General features: G+C 43.9%; 1 protein-coding gene across 2 annotated transcripts in view; it reads left to right on the top strand.

The window, feature by feature from the left end:
* Window positions 1-1,361: 1,361 nt before the first annotated feature.
* LOC139241781 (PGAP2-interacting protein-like) overlaps window positions 1,362-19,811 on the top strand; it is a 244,748-nt gene continuing 226,298 nt past the window's right edge. The window contains exons 1-2 of one of the 2 annotated variants that reach the window (XM_070870084.1): window positions 1,362-1,570; window positions 8,756-8,975. Coding sequence is in view for 1 of the 2 variants with exons in the window: in XM_070870083.1 (XP_070726184.1) it covers window positions 1,528-1,570 (43 nt within the window). In the remaining variant the exon portion in view is untranslated. The remainder of the gene's footprint in view (window positions 1,571-8,755; window positions 8,976-19,811) is intronic. The other variant, XM_070870083.1, reaches the window with a different exon arrangement.

Here is a 19,811-nt window from a genome sequence, read left to right as displayed (position 1 = left end):
GATCAAAGTAGCTGAGGTAGTGCAGAGGACAACGTTGTAATGGTCCACCACATTGTGCACCTGTGGACACAACAGTTAACGCACAGAATGGCTTAAACGCATTGATGAAGATCAGATCTATGAGAGCCTGGCATACGAGTCTTCTTAACTGCGGTGTTATTTCAGCAGGGATATCTTCATTGTCATCAGTGTCTTCTAAAACAAGAAGCTAGATAGGAGACAATAGGGAGAGTGTAAGCAGGAAAGCCCAAGGGCTAAACAATTCAAAGTTGAAACATATATAGTAATAAAAATATATTTTAAATAGAAAGAGTACACGGGAGCAGGATAGCCTTATACTTGCTGAAACAAAGTAATTTAAAATCATTAGGGAATCTATTATATAATTAGATATATGGGTCAGGGCAGTATATTATTAATACAGATGAATGAAGATGTACAAACATTTTTTAAATAAATTGAAGCCACACAAATTCAGAGAAAGGGAAATGTATGTATATACATATATGTACACACACACATATATATATTTCAAATGAAAAGTAAAACAACCTTATCAGTACAATCACACTTGTGTGTGGGACATCAGGTTAGGTGATTTTCCGAAAGGCATTAGGTGCTATAATGGGTTTACCCATAGGAGCGAACTTCCTATGAACATTTTCGATGCTCTCTCCTTGTAACAAATGTAATATCTAATAGATAAAGTAACCTAAATCTGGTTTAATTCATTGTCAGAGATGGCAGCGTGAAGACACAATCTCCCAGTTCAATTTTTAGCTAGACCGCTGGATGACAAGATTTTCTCTGTTCACTATTTGCAACAAATTCGTAAACATAATAGATATTTGACAAATTTGTGCCTCTACAACACTTTCTGTACTTGGAGCACACATTAGGAATTTGGGCATTGAGGTTAGTGGGCCCTGCATTATTATGTATTATTTCATTAAAATGTATTTTTGGCAGTTAAAATTTGACCCACGTGTTTAAATAAAAATCAGCTAAGTAAGTATTTCTGACTTCGCCTGAACCCCTAGTATTACCCTATGTGTACATTCCCAAAGCTTTCCTATTAATTTGCTCAGACTGAATTTTGCCCACAGCTTTCTGTGCAATAATTCAGGGCAACTGTAACACGTGAGTGACACCATAACGAAGAAACTTGGGCTACTGGAATGAATATGCAATAAGTGGATCCAAAGTCGTTCTTGTAAAAGTGAAAATCAATTTAGGTCAAAAGAGTTTAAAAAAAAATTCTTCTTGCTTTCCTGCAAGAGACGAGCCTAGCCCCCGCGGGGCACTGCTGCTCCCGGGAGATGGTGCGACAGGTGTCGCGAGGCGGCTGGGCCCCGCCTCCTGCTGCCAGCGCGTGGCTCCCGGGCTCAGGTGGCTGCACCTGGTGAATTATTGAAGAGCTGCCATTGCGCTATTGCTCGCCTCCTGGCACCCGCACCTTCTCTTGACAGTTATTTCATTTTCCAAACTATACTTTTAGTTTGCCTGCTGTTTTTTTGTTGTGGGGAAATGCCTGCCTTGCACAGGGACCTACTGATCGAAGTTTTTTGGGGTAAGTTTATTGCCTTTTCGAACCTTTATTTCTTCGGTTATCGCATGTAATTCGATTCGCAGGTCAGTCAGCTGTCTGAGAATTAAAACACTTCAGTCTTATTTATATTGGATAGAAAAATAATCAGTCATATGAAAATAATAACATTCTGCTGCACATACTTTATAAAAAAACGTTATCTGGGACAGAGTTTAAACCATATGCATTATTAGTTGTATTAAATATGAATAGTTTGTTGGCATGAAAACAAAACTATTTAAACCATTTCCTTTTTGCAGTATTGTCATTATTTATTACCAGTAATATACGGACATGCTCTGTTCAAATTAATAAAAGCCTTGAAAAATGTGGAAACAGACGTATCAAAGTTTTATAATTTGTCCTTTGCAGAGAAATGGTCTCCTACTATTTTATGATCGTGGGTCATGACAATATTTGCAACCAGTATTTTTATTTTTGATCATATTCAAAACTAAATGTGAGTTATTGTGTCTTATGTATTTAATAAAGTGGAGCTTGCTGAAGATTAATTCAGTATCAGTCTGGTAGTTATGTTACTAGACCAGTAATCCAAACGAATAATCTTGATCATGTTAGTTCAAACCCCACCATGGGGGTTTGAGAATTTAAATTCAATTCAAGTGACTTTGAAGCAGTCAGACTGTTGTAAAAATCCAACTGATTCACTGCCCTTTTGGGAAGAAAACCTGCTGTTATACAATCTGGCCTATATGTTACTGCAGTCCCACACCAAAGGGGTTGACTCTTAACTGCCCCCTGAAGTGGCCACTGCTGAAGTGAATCTAACGTGGTAATACTGGTTAAAGAAATAGACCCACCATTGCCTTCTCGGGGCAGTTAGGGATGGGCAATCAATGCTAGCCATGTCAGCATCTCGAGAATGAATGAAAAAAAATTCTTCTATCATTTTTATCAGTTCAAAAAAATTTTGATCTGAAGACTTTATTGCAATACAAAAAAAAACTTACAGTTGGAAATGCTCAGCAAGTCAGGCAGCATCTGTGGAGAGAAAAACATAGTGAACATTTCAGGTCTGTGACCTTTCGTCAGAGCTGGAGAATGTTACAGATGTAACAGGTTTTATGCAAATACACAGGCAGTGAATGGGGGTGTGTGGTGCAGAATGCAGGCAGGAAAGAACAAAAGGGGAAGGTCTGTGATAGGGTGGGAGGCAGGAGTGATTACATGACAAAAGGGATGATCGGGACAAGTACAGAAACAAAAGATGGCTCTAGAGGGTTATGATCTGAAATTGCTGAATTTAATGTTGGGTCCGGAATGTTATTTAAATCACTCATGCCTTCCACCCTAGCTCAGATCTTCCCCTTTGTTCTTTCCTCCCGTCCCCGCTTCCCCTGCCTCTATCCTAGCTTAAAACCTGTTACATCTGTAACATTTTCCAGTTCTAACAAAAGGTTAACAACCTGAAACATTAACTCTGTTTCTCTCGCCACAGATGCTACTTGACCTGCTGGAGTATTTCTAGCATTTTCTGTTTAAATTGCAGATTTCCAGCATCTAGAGTATTTTGCCTTTTAACTTAATAATTCTCATAGAATCATAGAAACTTACAGTACAGAAGGAGGCCATTCGGCCCGTCGTGTACATACATCCTAGGTCTCTCTGCTCCTGCACCCCCTTTAAAATTGTACCATTTAGTTTATATTGTCTCTCTTCATTCTTCCTACCAAAATGAACCACTTCACATTTCTCTGTGTTAAATTTCATCTGCCGTGTATTTGCCCATTTCACCAGTCTGTCTATGTCCTCCTGAAGTCACCTACTATCCTTCTCACTCTTTACTGTGTTTCTGAATTACGTGTTATCACCAAACTTTGAATTATGCCCAGTATATCCAATATTCATTAACATATATCAAAAAGAGCAGTGGTCCCAACACCAACCCCTATATACTTCCATCCAGTCTGAAAAACAACTGTTCACCACTACTCTCTGCAATCTTAAGCCAATTTTGTATCCACACAGCCACTGCCCCTTTAATCCCAAATTTCTATTGGTCTACAGCATTCTGAATGCTGACAGCCTTCCAGTATATTGCCAAAGTGGCCATTATTCCACATGTAAGTCAAGACAACGGAGTGCTGGCTGGTTTTTCACTGAGAAGGGAAAGAGCAGCACAGCCAAGGCTGATCTCAGACTCCTCTGATATTCCCATGAGGACATGTCAAGAGGGTCTTCTCACAAATTATTCGGAACAGGAACCATGGTGAATAACTATTCTCCTTTTGAACATTTGGAGTGCTGAAGCCAATTGTCTCTGTGATCAGCTAATTCAGCACAAACCAGGAATTGAACCTGTGATCTTCCTGGTCTACACAACGCAATGTATTTACTCACTTAGCCGTTGGGGTGCCTGTGAGATTAAATTTGAATGTGCCTGGGCAGAGATTAATACTGAGATAGGACGAGATCAAGAGGTTTGATCTCCAATCTGTGTTGAGTTAGCAGATCTCAGTCAGGTTATCAGCTGGAGGGCTACAAATGGCTTCAGAACCTGAGAGCTGGGATTCCTGCTACTAATTACCATTCAGTGACGTGCTGGAATTTGCACATGTAGACATTGGGTGATAAAGTCTTGGGTTTTAAATTCCCTATTGAAGAGGCAAAGGCTGATAGGATTACTGAATAACTTGTTACTTCTTCATCAGGTTTCCATCCCTGGCAAAACACTGAAACAGCCCTTATCAAAGTCACGAATGACATCCTTTGACTTTGTCACCAAGATTGAGACCATTTGTTCAGCTGCCTCTGCCGATTCCCTCCCTTCCTCTAGCTCACCAAGCCACACTTTCCGTAAGGTTCACCCCTGCCCTAGCCCTGAACTCACATCTTTCTCTAGTTTCTCTTCCAGCTCCCCTCATATCCTCCCCGAGCTCATCTTGTCCATGAGACCCACCTCCTGCTTCCTCAAACCTAGTCCCACCCAAATTCCCTGTCTGGCCCCCATGTTAGCTGATATTGTAAATGGACCCCTCTCCTCAGGTACTGTCTCCTTCAAATCTGCTGTTATCACCTGCTCCTCAAAAACCCACCTTTGGCCCTCTATCCTTCCAAACTACTGCCCCATCTCTAACCTCGTTTTTCTCTCAAGTCCGTGAGTGTGTTGTTGCCTCCCAAATCCATGCAACTCCATGTTTGAACCCTTCCAGTCAGGTTTCAGCCTCTGCCACAGTACTGAAATGGCCCTTATCAAAATCCCAAATGGCATCCTATGTGACTGTGACCGTGGTATGTTTGGGACGTTTTACTATATTTACTACATAAATGCAAGTTATTTTTGTTGGTAAACTTGAGGTGACCCAAAATTCGGTTGCCCATACCCTAGCTCGCACCAACTCACATTCACCCATCACCCCTATTCTCGCTAACCTACATTGACTCCCGGTCCGGCAACACCCCGATTTAAAAATTCTCATCCTCTTTTTCAAATCCCTCCATAGCCTCGTCCCTCCCTATCTCTGTAACTTCCTACAGCTCTAAAACCCTCTGATATCGCTACGCTCCCCAATTCTGGCCTCTTGTGCACCCCCATTTTCTTCACTCCACCATTGGCAGCTGTACCTTCAGCTGCCTAGGTCCTAAGATCTGGATTTCTCTCCCTAAACCTCTCTGCCTCTTTACCCCTCTCCCCCCTGCCCCCCCCCCCACCCGCCCTTTTAAGACGCTCCTAAAAACCTACCTCTTTGACCATAGTGAAAAGGAGACGGCTGGGGCTAGGAAACTGGAAACTGTTAAAGTGGCAGAGGGCATCGGAAGAGTCACTGATGTAGGTGGGAAGAGATTGGACAAGGGGAGAAAAAATAGTCGAGACAGAAAAAAATCACTTCTGTGGGACACGAACAGGCTGAAACGATGGGTCTACCAGGGCAGTCCTGTTTGTGGATCTTGGGAAGGAGGTAGAAACGGGCTATGCGGGGTTGGGGAACTATGAGGTTAGTGGCCATGGGGGAAAGATCTTGAGAGGAGCTGTGATCAGTGACGGTCTGGGAAATGATGGCGTCCATTCCATTCTCCCAGTTTCTCTGTTCTGACGACGCCACCTTCCATACTAGTGCTTCCGATATGCCTTCCTTTTCCCTCAACCGTGGTTGACATGGCCCTTGACCATGTCCATTCTATTTCCCTCACTTCTACTCTCACCCTTTCCCCTCCCTCCCAGGATCACGATAGCGTTACACTTGTCCTCACCTTTCACCCCACCAGCCTCCACAGTCAACGAATCATCCTCTGTCATTTCAGTCACCTCCAGCGTGATCCCACCACGAAACACATCTTCCCCTCCCCTCCCCTTTCGCCATTCCGAAGGAACCGCTCCCTCAGCGACACCCTGGTCAACGCCTCAATCACCCCCAACCTCTCCCACCCCCTGCCTCCACCCCCCCCCCCACTCTTCTTCCCACGACACCTTCCCGTGCAAGTGCAGGAGATGCAACACCTGCCCTTTTGCCTCTTCCCTTCCCACTGTCCAGGGCCCCAACACCACTTCCAGGTGAAATAGCGATTTACTTGTACTTTATTCAATTTAATATATTGCATTCACTGCTCATGATGCGCTCTCCTCTACATTGGAGAGACCAAACGCAGATTGAGTGACCGCTTTGCAGAACACCTCCGTTCAGTCAGTAAGCATGACCCCGAGCTTCCGGTCGCCTGTCACTTTAATTATCCACTCCCACTCTGACCTCTCTGTCATTGGCCTCTTACACTGTTCCAATGAAGCTCAACGTAAGCTTAAGGAACAGCAACTCATCTTTCGTTTAGGCACTTTACAGCTTTCTGGACTCAACATCGAGTTCTACAATTTCAGACCATAATCTCTGCCCATATTTTTTTCCTGTTTTTTTCTCTCTCTTTCCCACAGCAGCTGTTGATGATCCTGCCATCTCCATTTACACCCTATCTACACTCATTTTCTTTTGTTCCTGAACTTTTCCCATTACCATCTCCTTTTACTTTGCGCCATCAACCCTTTTGTCTCTTAATCTCTTCTGCCTTCCTTCCTATCACAGACCTTTCCTTTTGTTCTTTCCTCCCTTCCCACTTTCTCTGTCCCTACATTTGCTTAAAAACCTGTTACATCTCTAACTTTTTCCAGTTCTGACAAAGAGTCACCGACCTGAAATGTTAAGTCTGTTTCTCTCTCCACAGATGCTGCCTGACCTGCTGAATATTTCCAGCATTTTCTGTTTGTATCCTGGAAATCTGATATTTGATTTAAGCAACTTTCCCTTCTGAGTAAAATGTTAACTGTTCTGTTGTTGGAGCGTAGCTTGTTAAACAGTTTACCAAATTAAAAGGAGATCTTGGTGTTTACTGAAGGTGCAGAAATTTGGCAGATGGAGTATAATGTTGGAAAGTGTGAGGCTATGCACTTTGTCAGAAAAAAAATCAAAGAGCAAGTTATTATTTAAATGGAGAAAGATTGCAAAGTACTGCAGTGCAGTGGGATCTGGAGGTACATTTGCATGAAACACAAAAGGTTAGTATTCAGGTACAGCAAGTGATCAGAAAGGCCAATGGAATCTTGGCCTTTATTGCAAAGGGGATGGAATATAAAAGCAGGGAAGTCTTGCTACAGTTGTACAGGGTATTGGTGAGGCCACACCTGGAATACTGCGTGCAGTTTTGGTTTCCATATTTACAAAAGGATATCCTTGCTTTGGAGGCAGTTCAGAGAAGGTTCACAAGGATAATTCCAGAGATGAGGGGGTTGACTTATGGAAACATAGAAAATAGGTGCAGGAGTAGGCCATTCGGCCTTTCGAGCCTGCACCACCATTCAATAAGATCATGGCTAATCATTCACCTCAGTACCCCTTTCCTGCTTTCTCTCCATACCCCTTGATCCCTTAAGCCGTAAGTGCCATATCTAACTCCCCCTTGAATATATCCAATGAACTGGCATCAACAACTCTCTGCGGTAGGGAATTCCACAGGTTAACAACTCTCTGAGTGAAGAAGTTTCTCCTCATCTCAGTCCAAAATGGCTTACCCCTTGTCCTTCGACTATGTCCCCTGGTTCTGGACTTCCCCAACATTGGGAACATTCTTCCTGCATCTAACCTGTCCAGTCCCATCAGAATGTTATATGTTTCTATGAGATCCCCTCTCATCCTTCTAAACTCCAGTGAGTACAGGTCCAGTCGACCCAGTCTCTCTATATCAGTCCTGCCATCCCAGGAATCAGTCTGGTGAACCTTCGCTGCACTCCCTCAATAGCAAGAACATCCTTCCTCAGATTAGGAGACCAAAACTGAACACAATATTCCAGGTGAGGCCTCACTAAGGCCCTGTACAACTTCAGTAAGACCTCCCTGCTCCTCCACTCAAATCCCCTAGCTATGAAGGCCAACATACCATTTGCCTTCTTCACCGCCTGCTGTACCTACATGCCAACTTTCAATGACTGATGTACCATGACACCCAGGTCTCGCTGCACCTCCCCTTTTCCTAATCTGCTGCCATTCAGATAATATTCTGCCTTCGTGTTTTTGCCACCAAAGTGGATAACCTCACATTTATCCACATTATACTGCATCTGCCACGCGTTTGCCCACTCACCTAACCTGTCCAAGTCACCCTGCAGCCTTTTAGCATCCTCCTCACAACTCACACCACCACCCAGCTTAGTGTCATCTGCAAACTTGGAGATATTACACTCAATTCCCTCATCCAAATTATTAATGTATATTGTAAATAGCTGGGGTCCCAGCACTGAGGCCTGCCGTACCCCACTTGTCACTGCCTGCCATTCTGAAAAGGACCCCTTTATCCCGACTCTCTGCTTCCTGTCTGCCAACTAGTTCTCTATCCACGTCAGTACATTACCCCCAATATCATGTGCTTTAATTTTGCACACCAGTCTCTTGTGTGGGACCTTGTCAAAAGCCTTTTGAAAGTCCAAATACACCACATCCACTGGTTCTCCCTTGTCCATTCTACCACTTACATCCTCAAAAATTTTTAGAAGATTTGTCAAGCATGATTTCCCTTTCATAAATCCATGCTGACTTGGGCCGATCCCGTCACTGCTTTCCAAATGTGCTGCTATTTCATCTTTAATAACTGATTCCAACATTTTCCCTACTACTGATGTCAGGCTAACCGGTCTATAATTACCCGTTTTCTCTCTCCCTCCTTTAGCTACCCTCCAGTCCATAGGAACCGACCCAGAGTCGATACACTGTTGGAAAATGATCGCCAATGCATCCACTATTTCTCGGGCCACTTCCTTAAGTACTCTGGGATGCAGTCTATGAGGCCCCGGGGATTTATCGACCTTCAATCCCATCAATTTCTCGAACACCACTTCCTTCAGTTTCTGCTTCTCACTAGACCTTCGGTCCCTTAGTATTTCCGGAAGGTTAGTTGTGTCTTCCTTCGTGAAGACAGAACCAAAGTATTTGTTTAACTGGTCTGCCATTTCTTTGTTCCCCATTATAAATTCACCTGAATCTGACCGTAAGGGACCTACGTTTGTTTTACTAATCTTTTTCTTTTCACATATCTATAGAAGCTTTTGCAGTCAGTTTTTATGTTCCCAGCAAGCTTCCTCTCATATTCTATTTTCCCCCTCCTAATTAAACCCTTTGTCCTCCTCTGCTGGATTATAATATTCTCCCAGTCGTCAGGTTTGCTGCTTTTTCTGGCCAATTTATATGCCTCTTCCTTGGATTTAACATTATCCTTAATTTCCCTTGTTAGCCACGGTTGAGCCACCTTCCCCGTTTTATTTTTTACTCCAGACAGGGATGTACAATTGTTGAAGTTCATCCATGTGGTCTTTAAATGTTTGCCATTGTCTATCCACCGTCAATCCTTTAAGTTTCACTCGCCAGTCTATTTTAGCCAATTCACGTCTTATACCATCAAAGTTACCTTTCCTTAAGTTCAGGATCCTAGTCTCTGAATTAACTGTGTCACTCTCCATCTTAATAAAGAATTCTACCATATTATGGTCACTCTTCCCCCAAGGGGCCTCGCACAACAAGATTGCTAATTAGTCCTTTCTCATTACACATCACCCAGCCTAGGATGGCCAGCCCTCTAGTTGGTTCCTCGACATATTGGTCAAGAAAACCATCCCTAATACACTCCAGGAAATCATCCTCCACCGCATTGCTACCAGTTTGGTTAGCCCAATCAATATGTAGATTAAAGTCGCCCATGATAACTGCTGTACCTTTATTGCACACATCCCTAATTTCTTGTTTGATGCTGTCCCCAACCTCACTACTACTGTTTGCTGGTCTGAACACAACTCCCATTAGCGTTTACTGCCCTTTGGTGTTCCGTAGCTCCACCCATACCGATTCCACATCATCCAAGTTAATGTCCTTCCTTACGATTGCATTAATTTCCTCTTTAACCAGCAATGCCACCCCACCTCCTTTTCCTTTCTGTCTATCCTTCCTAAATGTTGAATACCCCTGGATGTTGAGTTTCCAGCCTTGGTCACCCTGGAGCCATGTCTCCGTGATGCCAATTACATCATATCCGTTAACTGCTATCTGCGCAGTTAATTCGTCCACCTTATTCCGAATACTCCTCGCATTGAGCATGCTTATGAGGAAAGGTTGAGTAGGTTGGGCCTCTACTCATTGGAATTCAGAAGAATGAGAGGTGATCTTATCGCAACATATAGGATTGTGAGGGGGCTTGACAAGGTGGATGCAGAGAGGATGTTTCCATAGATAGGGGAGACTAGAACTAGAGGGCATAATCTTAGAATAAGGGGCTGCCCATTTAAAACTGAGATGAGGTGAAATTTCTTCTCTGAGGGTTGTGGATTTGTGGAATTTGCTGCCTCAGAGAGCTATGGAAGCTGGGACATTGAATAAATTTAAGACAGAAATAGACAGTTTCTTAAACGATAAGGGAATAAGGGGTTATGGAGAGCGGGCAGGGAAGTGGACCTGAGTCCATGATCGGATCAGCCATGATCGTGTTAAATGACGGAGCAGGCTCGAGGGGCCGTATGGCTTACTCCTGCTCCTATATCTTATATTATTATGTTCTTATGTGCACTGATATTCGGAATTAATGTTTCCCTCACCATGCTGTTGATGGTGGTGGGTTGAGTGATTCTGCTGAACTGTCTGGTGAAGAGGCCATGCCATGTACTCATTAAAGTCCTTAGTGCTCACCACCATTGATATTTCCTGACCACCACCATGGTGCATAAGAGAGAGAGAAAAGCTGAGATAACTATCATGGGAATGCAGACAATCATGGGCTATGCGCAGTTAACTGTAAACTCATGACTGACTGCTATTCAAACTTTGTCTATGACATGCACATCTTGTTTACATTACCCTTCCTTACGTTAATATTTTTGAATAACGCTTTTATGATCATTAGGAAACTGTAGCTGCCGATTCACTATCACCCGTTTTATACTAACGGACAATCAAAATTAACCTGCCAGGGAGTCAAGAGCAAGCGTAATCTTCAGGTGAAGCAGGGTTAAAGGGTGGGGATTATTTGTACCAGGGCATGCAGATATAATTCTGTCCCCATTTTAAAGTCAAAAGGGGTGAGCTTCCTCACTGTTTCCAGTGCCTGTATCATGCTGAAACATTGCAGGAAACATTTTCTGCAAGGAAAGTTGGTTGGAAGCCCTTTCTGCTTAACTTCTATGTTTACTCAGCTTCCCCCAAGTTTCTTCACGTTTCATAAGAACATAAGAACTAGGAACAGGAGTAGGCCATCTAGCCCCTCGAGCCTGCTCCGCCATTCAACAAGATCATGGCTGATCTGGCCGTGGACTCAGCTCCACTTACCCGCCCGCTCCCCATAACCCTTAATTCCCTTATTGGTTAAAAATCTATCTATCTGTGACTTGAATACATTCAATGAGCTAGCCTCAACTGCTTCCTTGGGCAGAGAATTCCACAGATTCACAACCCTCTGGGAGAAGAAATTTCTTCTCAACTCGGTTTTAAATTGGCTCCCCCGTATTTTGAGGCTGTGCCCCCTAGTTCTAGTCTCCCCGACCAGTGGAAACAACCTCTCTGCCTCCATCTTGTCTATCCCTTTCATTATTTTAAATGTTTCTATAAGATCACCCCTCATCCTTCTGAACTCCGAGTAGAGACTCAGTCTACTCAATCTATCATCATAATGTAACCCCCTCATCTCCAGAATCAGCGTAGTGAATCGTCTCTGTACCCCCTCCAAGGCTAGTAAGGTGACCAAAACTGCACGCAGTACTCCAGGTGCGGCCTCACCAATACCCTGTACAGTTGGAGCAGCACCTCCCTGCTTTTGTACTCCATCCCTCTTGCAATGAAGGCCAACATTCCATTCGCCTTCCTGATTACCTGCTGCACCTGCAAATTAACTTTTTGGGATTCGTGCACAAGGACCCCCAGGTCCCTCTGCACCGCAACATGTTGTAATTTCTCCCCATTCAAATAATATTCCCTTTTACTGTTTTATTTTCCAAGGTGGATGACCTCACATTTTCCGACATTGTATTCCATCTGCCAAACCTTAGCCCATTCGCTTAACCTATCTAAATCTCTTTGCAGCCTCTATGTGTCCTCTACACAACCTGCTTTCCCATTAATCTTTGTGTCATTTGCAAATTTTGTTACACTACACTCTGTCCCCTCTTCCAGGTCATCTATGTATATTCTAAACAGTTGTGATCCCAGCACCGATCCCTGTGGCACACCACTAACCACCGATTTCCAACCCGAAAAGGACCCATTTATCCCGACTCTCTGCTTTCTGTTAGCCAGCCAATTCTCTATCCATGCTAATACATTTCCTCTGACTCCACGTACCTTTATCTTCTGCAGTAACCTTTTGTGTGGCACCTTATCGAATGCCTTTTGGAAATCTAAATACACCACATCCATCGGTACACCTCTATCCACCATGCTCGTTATATCCTCAAAGAATTCCAGTAAATTAGTTAAACATGATTTCCGCTTCATGAATCCATGTTGCGTCTGCTTGATTACACTATTCCTATCTAGATGTCGCTCTATTTCTTCCTTAATGATAGCTTCAAGCATTTTCCCCACTGCAGATGTTAAACTAACCGGCCTATAATTACCTGCCTTTTGTCTGCCCCCTTTTTTAAACAGAGGTGTTATATTAGCTGCTTTCTAATCCGAGGGTACCTCCCCAGAGTCCAGAGAATTTTGGTAGATTATAACGAATGCATCTGCTATAACTTCCGCCATCTCTTTTAATACCCTAAGATGCATTTCATCAGGACCAGGGGACTTGTCTACCTTGAGTCCCATTAGCCTGTCCAGCACTACCCCCCCCCTCGTGATAGTGATTGTCCCAAGGTCCTCCCTTCCCACATTCCCATGATCAGCAATTTTTGGCATGGTTTTTGTGTCTTCCACTGTGAAGACCAAAGCAAAATAATTGTTTACGGTCTCAGCTATTTCCACATTTCCCATTATTAAATCCCCCTTCTCATCTTCTAAGGGACCAACATTTACTTCAGTCACTCTTTTCCATTTTATATATCGGTAAAAGCTTTTACTATCTGTTTTTATGTTTTGCGCAAGTTTACTTTCGTAATCTATCTTTCCTTTATCATTCTTTGCTGTCGTTTAAAATTTTCCCAATCTTCTAGTTTCCCACTAATCTTGGCCACCTTATACGCATTGGTTTTTAATTTGATACTCTCCTTTATTTCCTTGGTTATCCGCGGCTGGTTATCCCTTCTCTTACTGCCCTTCTTTTTCACTGGAATATATTTTTGTTGAGCACTATGAAAGAGCTCCTTAAAAGTCCTCCACTGTTCCTCCATTGTGCCACCGTTTAGTCTGTGTTTCCAGTCTACTTTAGCCAACTCTGCCCTCATCCCACTGTAATCCCCTTTGTTTAAGCATAGTACGCTCGTTTGAGACACTACTTCCTCACCCTCAATCTGTGTTACAAATTTAACCATACTGTGATCATTCATTCCGAGAGGATCTTTTACGAGGAGATCGTTTATTATTCCTGTCTCATTACACAGGACCAGATCTAAGATAGCTTGCTCCCTTGTAGGTTCTATAACATACTATTCTAAGAAACAATCCCGTATGCATTCTATGAATTCCTCCTCAAGGCTACCCCGTGCAATTTGATTTGACCAATCGATATGTAGGTTAAAATCCCCCATGATTACTGCTGTTCCTTTTTCACATGCCTCCATTATTCCCTTGATTATTGTCCGCCCCACCGTGAAGTTATTATTTGGGGGCCTATAAACTACTCCCACCAGTGACTTTTTTCCCTTACTATCTCTAATCTCCACCCACAATGATTCAACATTTTGTTCATTAGAGTCAATATCGTCTCTCACAACTGCCCTGATATCATCCTTGATTAGCAGAGCTACCCACCTCCTTTTCCTCCTTGTCTATCTTGTCAGATACCCCTGTATGTTTAATTCTCAGTCTTGGCCACCCTGCAACCACGTTTCTGTAATGGCCACCAAATCATACCCATTTGTAATGATTTGTGCTGTCAACTCATTTACTTTGTTTTGAATGTTGCGTGCGTTTCGGTGAAGTGTTTTAATACTAGTTTTTAAACTATAATTTTTAGTTTTGACCCCTCCTGCAGCCCCTTTATATTCAAACATATTGTCCCTTCCTATCACCTTGTGGTTTACACTTACCCCAGTGCTACTCTGCTCTGTTGCCTCCTGCCTTTTGCATCCTTTCTTGGGGTTCTGTTTATCTTTGCTCTCACCCACTCTAACTAGCTCAGAGCCCTCTCCTGGGTTCCCATCCCCCTGCCAAGCTAGTTTAAACCCCTCCCAACCGCACTATCAAAACCATCCGCGAGAACATTGGTCCCGTCTCTGTTGAGGTGTAACCCCTGTCCGACTTGTACAGGTCCCACCGACCCCAGAAGCGGTCCCAATTGTTCAGGAAACTAAAGCCCTCCCTCCTACACCAATGCCCAGCCACATATTTATCTGACTAGCCTTCCTATTTCTACCCTCACTAGTACGTGGCACTGGCAGTAATCCCGAGATTACCACCTTTGAGGTCCTGGCTTTCAATCTTACTCCTAGCTCCCTAAACTCTGCAGCTTGCCTATGATCCGTCCACTAAATCTCCATTTGCCTTAGTTGACTATGTCAAAGTGAGGCAAGTAATAGATGTGCAGTGTGTTACTTTGCCTGCTCTGTTGAGGATTTGGTACTATTCTGCAGTTCTGGAGGTAAGAGAGTTGTCAGTCAGTGCCAGTGCCAATTCCCTCCAGGTGACATGAGTGATATTTCTGGGTGACCTGGTAGCACCCACACCCAGAAGACTGTCCTGTCTTCAACGTACTCCACGAGTGCTTGGATGTCTGAATGAGTAAATTTGTGCATCCTTCTCTAGTCTGGTCCCATGCCATCTGGGCACAGTTGGTGCTTGAGTGGTTATAATTTTGTACAGGTTTAATAACAATATTGTTAAGACATGTCGTAAAGCTATTAGAGGGTGACATGAAAGAGCCAAGCAGCGTTGTTCTTTAATCTGTTTATCCCCCAGTCTGCTGCTGGAGAGTGCAGACTGTACTGTCTTTTTAATGCTGCTCAGAAGTTTCCAGGTCGATGAGCTACTTAATACAACCGAACCAACAACTTGTATTTATATAGTGCCTTTAACGTTGTAAAATGTTCCAAGGCGCTTCACAAGAGTATTATAGACAAAAAAAATTGACACCGAGCCACAAGAAGAAATTAGAGTAGGTGACCAAAAGCTTGGTCAAATAGAGAGGTTTTAAGAAGCGTCTTGAAGAAAAGAGAAATAAAAACAGAAAATGCTGGAAATCTCAGCGGGTCAGGCAGCATCTGTGGAGAGAAAAGAGAGGCGGAAAGGTTTAGGCAGGGAATTCCAGAGCTTAGGGCCAGGGCAACAGAAGGTACGGCAACCAATAGTTGAGCAATTATAATCAGGGATACTCAAGAGGGGCAAAATTGCAGGAGCGCAGATATCGCGGGATCTTGATGGGGGATGCGGAGGGGCGGGGGTTGTGAGGCTGAAGGAGATTACAGAGATGGAAGGAGTGAGGCCATGGAGGGATTTGAAAACAAACATAAGAATTTTGAAATCGAGACGTTGCATAACCGGGAGCCAATGTAGGTCACGAGCACAGGGATGATCAGTGAACAGGACTTGGTGCGAGTTAGGACACGGGCAGCTGAGTTTTCGATGGCCTCAAGTTTATGTAGGGTAGCATGTGGGAGGCCAGCCAGGAATGCATTGGAATAGTCAAGTCAAGAAGTAATAAAGGCATGGATGAGGGCTTCAGCAGCGGTTGAGCTGAGGCAAGGGTGGAGACACGCAATGTTACAGAGGTGGAAATAGACGGTTGTAGTTACGCTGTGGATATGTGGTCGGAAGCTCATTTCAGGGTCAAATATGACACCGAGGTTGCAAACAGTATGGTTCAGCCTCAGACAGATGTTGGGGAGAGGGATGGAGTCAGTGGCTCGGGAACGGAGTTTGTGGCGGGGACCGAAAACAATGGCTTCGGTCTTCCCAATATCTATTTGGAGAAAATTTCTGCTCATAGAAACATAGAAACATAGCAAATGGGTGCAGGAGTAGGCCATTCTGCCCTTCGAGCCTGCACCACCATGGCTGATCATGCAACTTCAGTACCCCATTCCTGCTTTCTCTCCATACCCCTTGATCCCTTTAGCCATAAGAGCCACATCTAACTCCCTTTTGAATATATCTAACGAACTGGCCTCAACAACTTTCTGTGGTAGAGAATTCCACAGGTTCACAATTTTCTGAGTGAAGAAGTTTCTCCTCATCTTGGTCCTAAACGGCTTACCCCTTGTCCTAAGACTGTGACCCCTGGTTCTGGACTTCCCTAACATCGGGAACATTCTTCCTGCATCTAACCTGTCCAATCCCGTCAGAATTTTATATGTTTCTATGAGATCCCCTCTCATTCTTCTAAATTCCAGTGAATATAAGCCAAGTCGATCCAATCTTTTTTCATATGTCAGTTCTGCCATCCCGGGAATCAGTCTGGTGAACCTTCGCTGCACTCCCTCAATAGCAAGAATATCCTTCCTCAGATTAGGAGACCAAAACTGTACACAATATTCAAGGTGTGGCCTCACCAAGGCCCTGTATAACTGCAGTAACCTCCCTGCTCCTATGCTCAAATCCTCTCGCTATGAAAGCCAACATACCATTTGCCTTCTTCACCGCCTGCTGTACCTGCATGCCAAACTTTCAATGACTGATGAACCATGACACCCAGGTCTCGTTGCACCTCCCCTTTTCCTAATCTGTCACCATTCAGATAATATTCTGCCTTCCTGTTTTTGCCACCAAAGTGAATAACCTCACATTTATCTACATTATACTGCATCTGCCATGCATTTGCTCACTCACCTAACCTGTCCAAGTCACCCTGCAGCCTCTTAGCATCCTCCTCACAGCTCGCACTGCCACCCAACTTAATGTCATCTGCAAACCTGGAGATATTACATTTAATTCCTTCGTCTAAATCATTAATGTATTTTGTAAACAGCTGGGGTCCCAGCACTGAACCTTGCGGTACCCCACTAGTCACTGCCTGCCATTCTGAAAAGGACCCATTTATTCCTACTCTTTGCTTCCTGTCTGCCAACCAGTTCTCTATTCACATCAATACCTTATCCCCTATACCATGTGCTTTAATTTTGCACACTAATCTCTTGTGTGGAACCTTGTCAAAAGCCTTTTGAAAGTCTAAACACATCACATCAACTGGTTCTCCCTTGTCCACTCTCCTAGTTACATCCTCAAAAAATTCTAGAAGATTTGGCAAGCATGATTTCCCTTTCATAAATCCATGCTGACTTGGACCGATCCTGTCACTGCTTTCCAAATGTGCTGCTATTACATCTTTAGTAATTGATTCCAGCATTTTCCCCACTACCGATGTCGGGCTAACCGGTCTATAATTCCCTGTTTTCTCTCCCTCCTTTTTTAAAAAATGGGGTTACATTAGCTACCCTCCATCCATAGGAACTGATCCAGAGTCTATAGAAGGTTGCAAAATGACCACCAATGCATCCACTATTTCTAGGGCCACTTACTTAATACTCTGGGATGCAGACAATCAGGCCCTGGGGATTTATCGGCCTTCACTCAGCAGTGAAGTCAGCAGAGGAGGACAAAGGGTTTGATTAGGGCAGGAAAAATGGAGTACGAGAAGAAGCTTGCAGGGAACATTAAGACGGATTGCAAAAGTTTCTATAGATATGCAAAGAGAAAAAGGTTAGTAAAGACAAACGTAGGTCCCCTGCAGTCAGAATCAGGGGGAGTCATAACGGGGAACAAAGAAATGGCAGACCAATTGAACAAGTACTTTGGTTCGGTATTCACTAAGGGGGACACAAACAACCTTCCGAATATAAAAGAGTTCGGAGCGTCTAGTAAGGAGGAGGAACTGAGGGAAATCCTTATTAGTCGGGAAATTGTGTTGGGGAAATTGATGGGATTGAAGGCCGATAAATCCCCAGGGCCTGATGGACTGCATCCCAGAGTACTTAAGGAGGTGGCCTTGGAAATAGCAGATGCATTGACAGTCATTTTCCAACATTCCATTGACTCTGGATCAGTTCCTATGGAGTGGAGGGTAGCCAATGTAACCCCACTTTTTAAAAAAGGAGGGAGAGAGAAAACGGAATTATAGACCGGTCAGTCTGACCTCGGTAGTGGGTAAAATGATGGAATCAATTATTAAGGATGTCATAGCAGCGCATTTGGAAAGAGGTGACATGATAGGTCCAAGTCAGCATGGATTTGTGAAAGGGAAATCATGCTTGACAAATCGTATGGAATTTTTTGAGGATGTTTCCAGTAGAGTGGACAAGGGAGAACCAGTTGATGTGGTATATTTGGACTTTCAGAAGGCTTTCGACAAGGTCCCACACAAGAGATTAATGTGCAAAGTTAAAGCACATGGGATTGGGGGTAGTGTGCTGACATGGATTGAGAACTGGTTGTCAGACAGGAAGCAAAGCGTAGGAGTAAATGGGTACTTTTCAGAATGGCAGGCAGTGACTAGTGGGGTACCGCAAGGTTCTGTGCTGGGGCCTCAGCTGTTTACACTGTACATTAATGATTTAGACGAGGGGATTAAATGTAGTATCTCCAAATTTGCGGATGACACTAAGTTGGGTGGCAGTGTGAGCTGCGAGGAGGATGCTATGAGGCTGCAGAGTGACTTGGATAGGTTAGGTGAGTGGGCAAATGCATGGCAGATGAAGTATAATGTGGATAAATGTGAGGTTATCCACTTTGGTGGTAAAAACAGAGAGACAGACTATTATCTGAATGGTGACAGATTAGGAAAAAGAGAGGTGCAACGAGACCTGGGTGTCATGGTACATCAGTCATTGAAGGTTGGCATGCAGGTACAGCAGGCGGTTAAGAAAGCAAATGGCATGTTGGTCTTCATAGCGAGGGGATTTGAGTACAGGGGCAGGGAGATGTTGCTACAGTTGTACAGGGCCTTGGTGAGGCCACACCTGGAGTATTGTGTACAGTTTTGGTCTCCTAACTTGAGGAAGGACATTCTTGCTATTGAGGGAGTGCAGTGAAGGTTCACCAGACTGATTCCCGGGGTGGCGGGACTGACATATCAAGAAAGACTGGATCAACTGGGCTTGTATCCACTGGAGTTCAGAAGAATGAGAGGGGACCTTATAGAAACGTTTAAAATTCTGATGGGTTTAGACAGGTTGGATGCAGGAAGAATGTTCCCAATGTTGGGGAAGTCCAGAACCAGGGGTCACAGTCTAAGGATAAGGGGTAAGCCATTTAGGACCGAGATGAGGAGAAACTTCTTCACCCAGAGAGTGGTGAACCTGTGGAATTCTCTACCACAGAAAGTAGTTGAGGCCAATTCACTAAATATATTCAAAAGGGAGTTAGATGAAGTCCTTACTACTAGGGGGATCAAGGGGTATGGCGAGAAAGCAGGAAGGGGGTACTGAATTTGCATGTTCAGCCATGAACTCATTGAATGGCGGTGCAGGCTAGAAGGGCCGAATGGCCTACTCCTGCACCTATTTTCTATGTTTCTATGTTTCTATGTTTCAATCCCTTCAATTTCCCTAACACAATTTCCTGACGAATAAGGATTTCCTTCAGTTTCTCCTTCTCGCTAGACCCTCGGTCCCCTTGTATTTCCGGAAGGTTATTTGTGCCTTCCTTAGTGAAGACAGAAC

This window comes from Pristiophorus japonicus, chromosome 2, assembly GCF_044704955.1.
Source record: "Pristiophorus japonicus isolate sPriJap1 chromosome 2, sPriJap1.hap1, whole genome shotgun sequence".
Lineage (NCBI taxonomy): Eukaryota > Metazoa > Chordata > Chondrichthyes > Pristiophoridae > Pristiophorus > Pristiophorus japonicus.
This window is presented reverse-complemented; position numbering and strand designations above follow the sequence as displayed.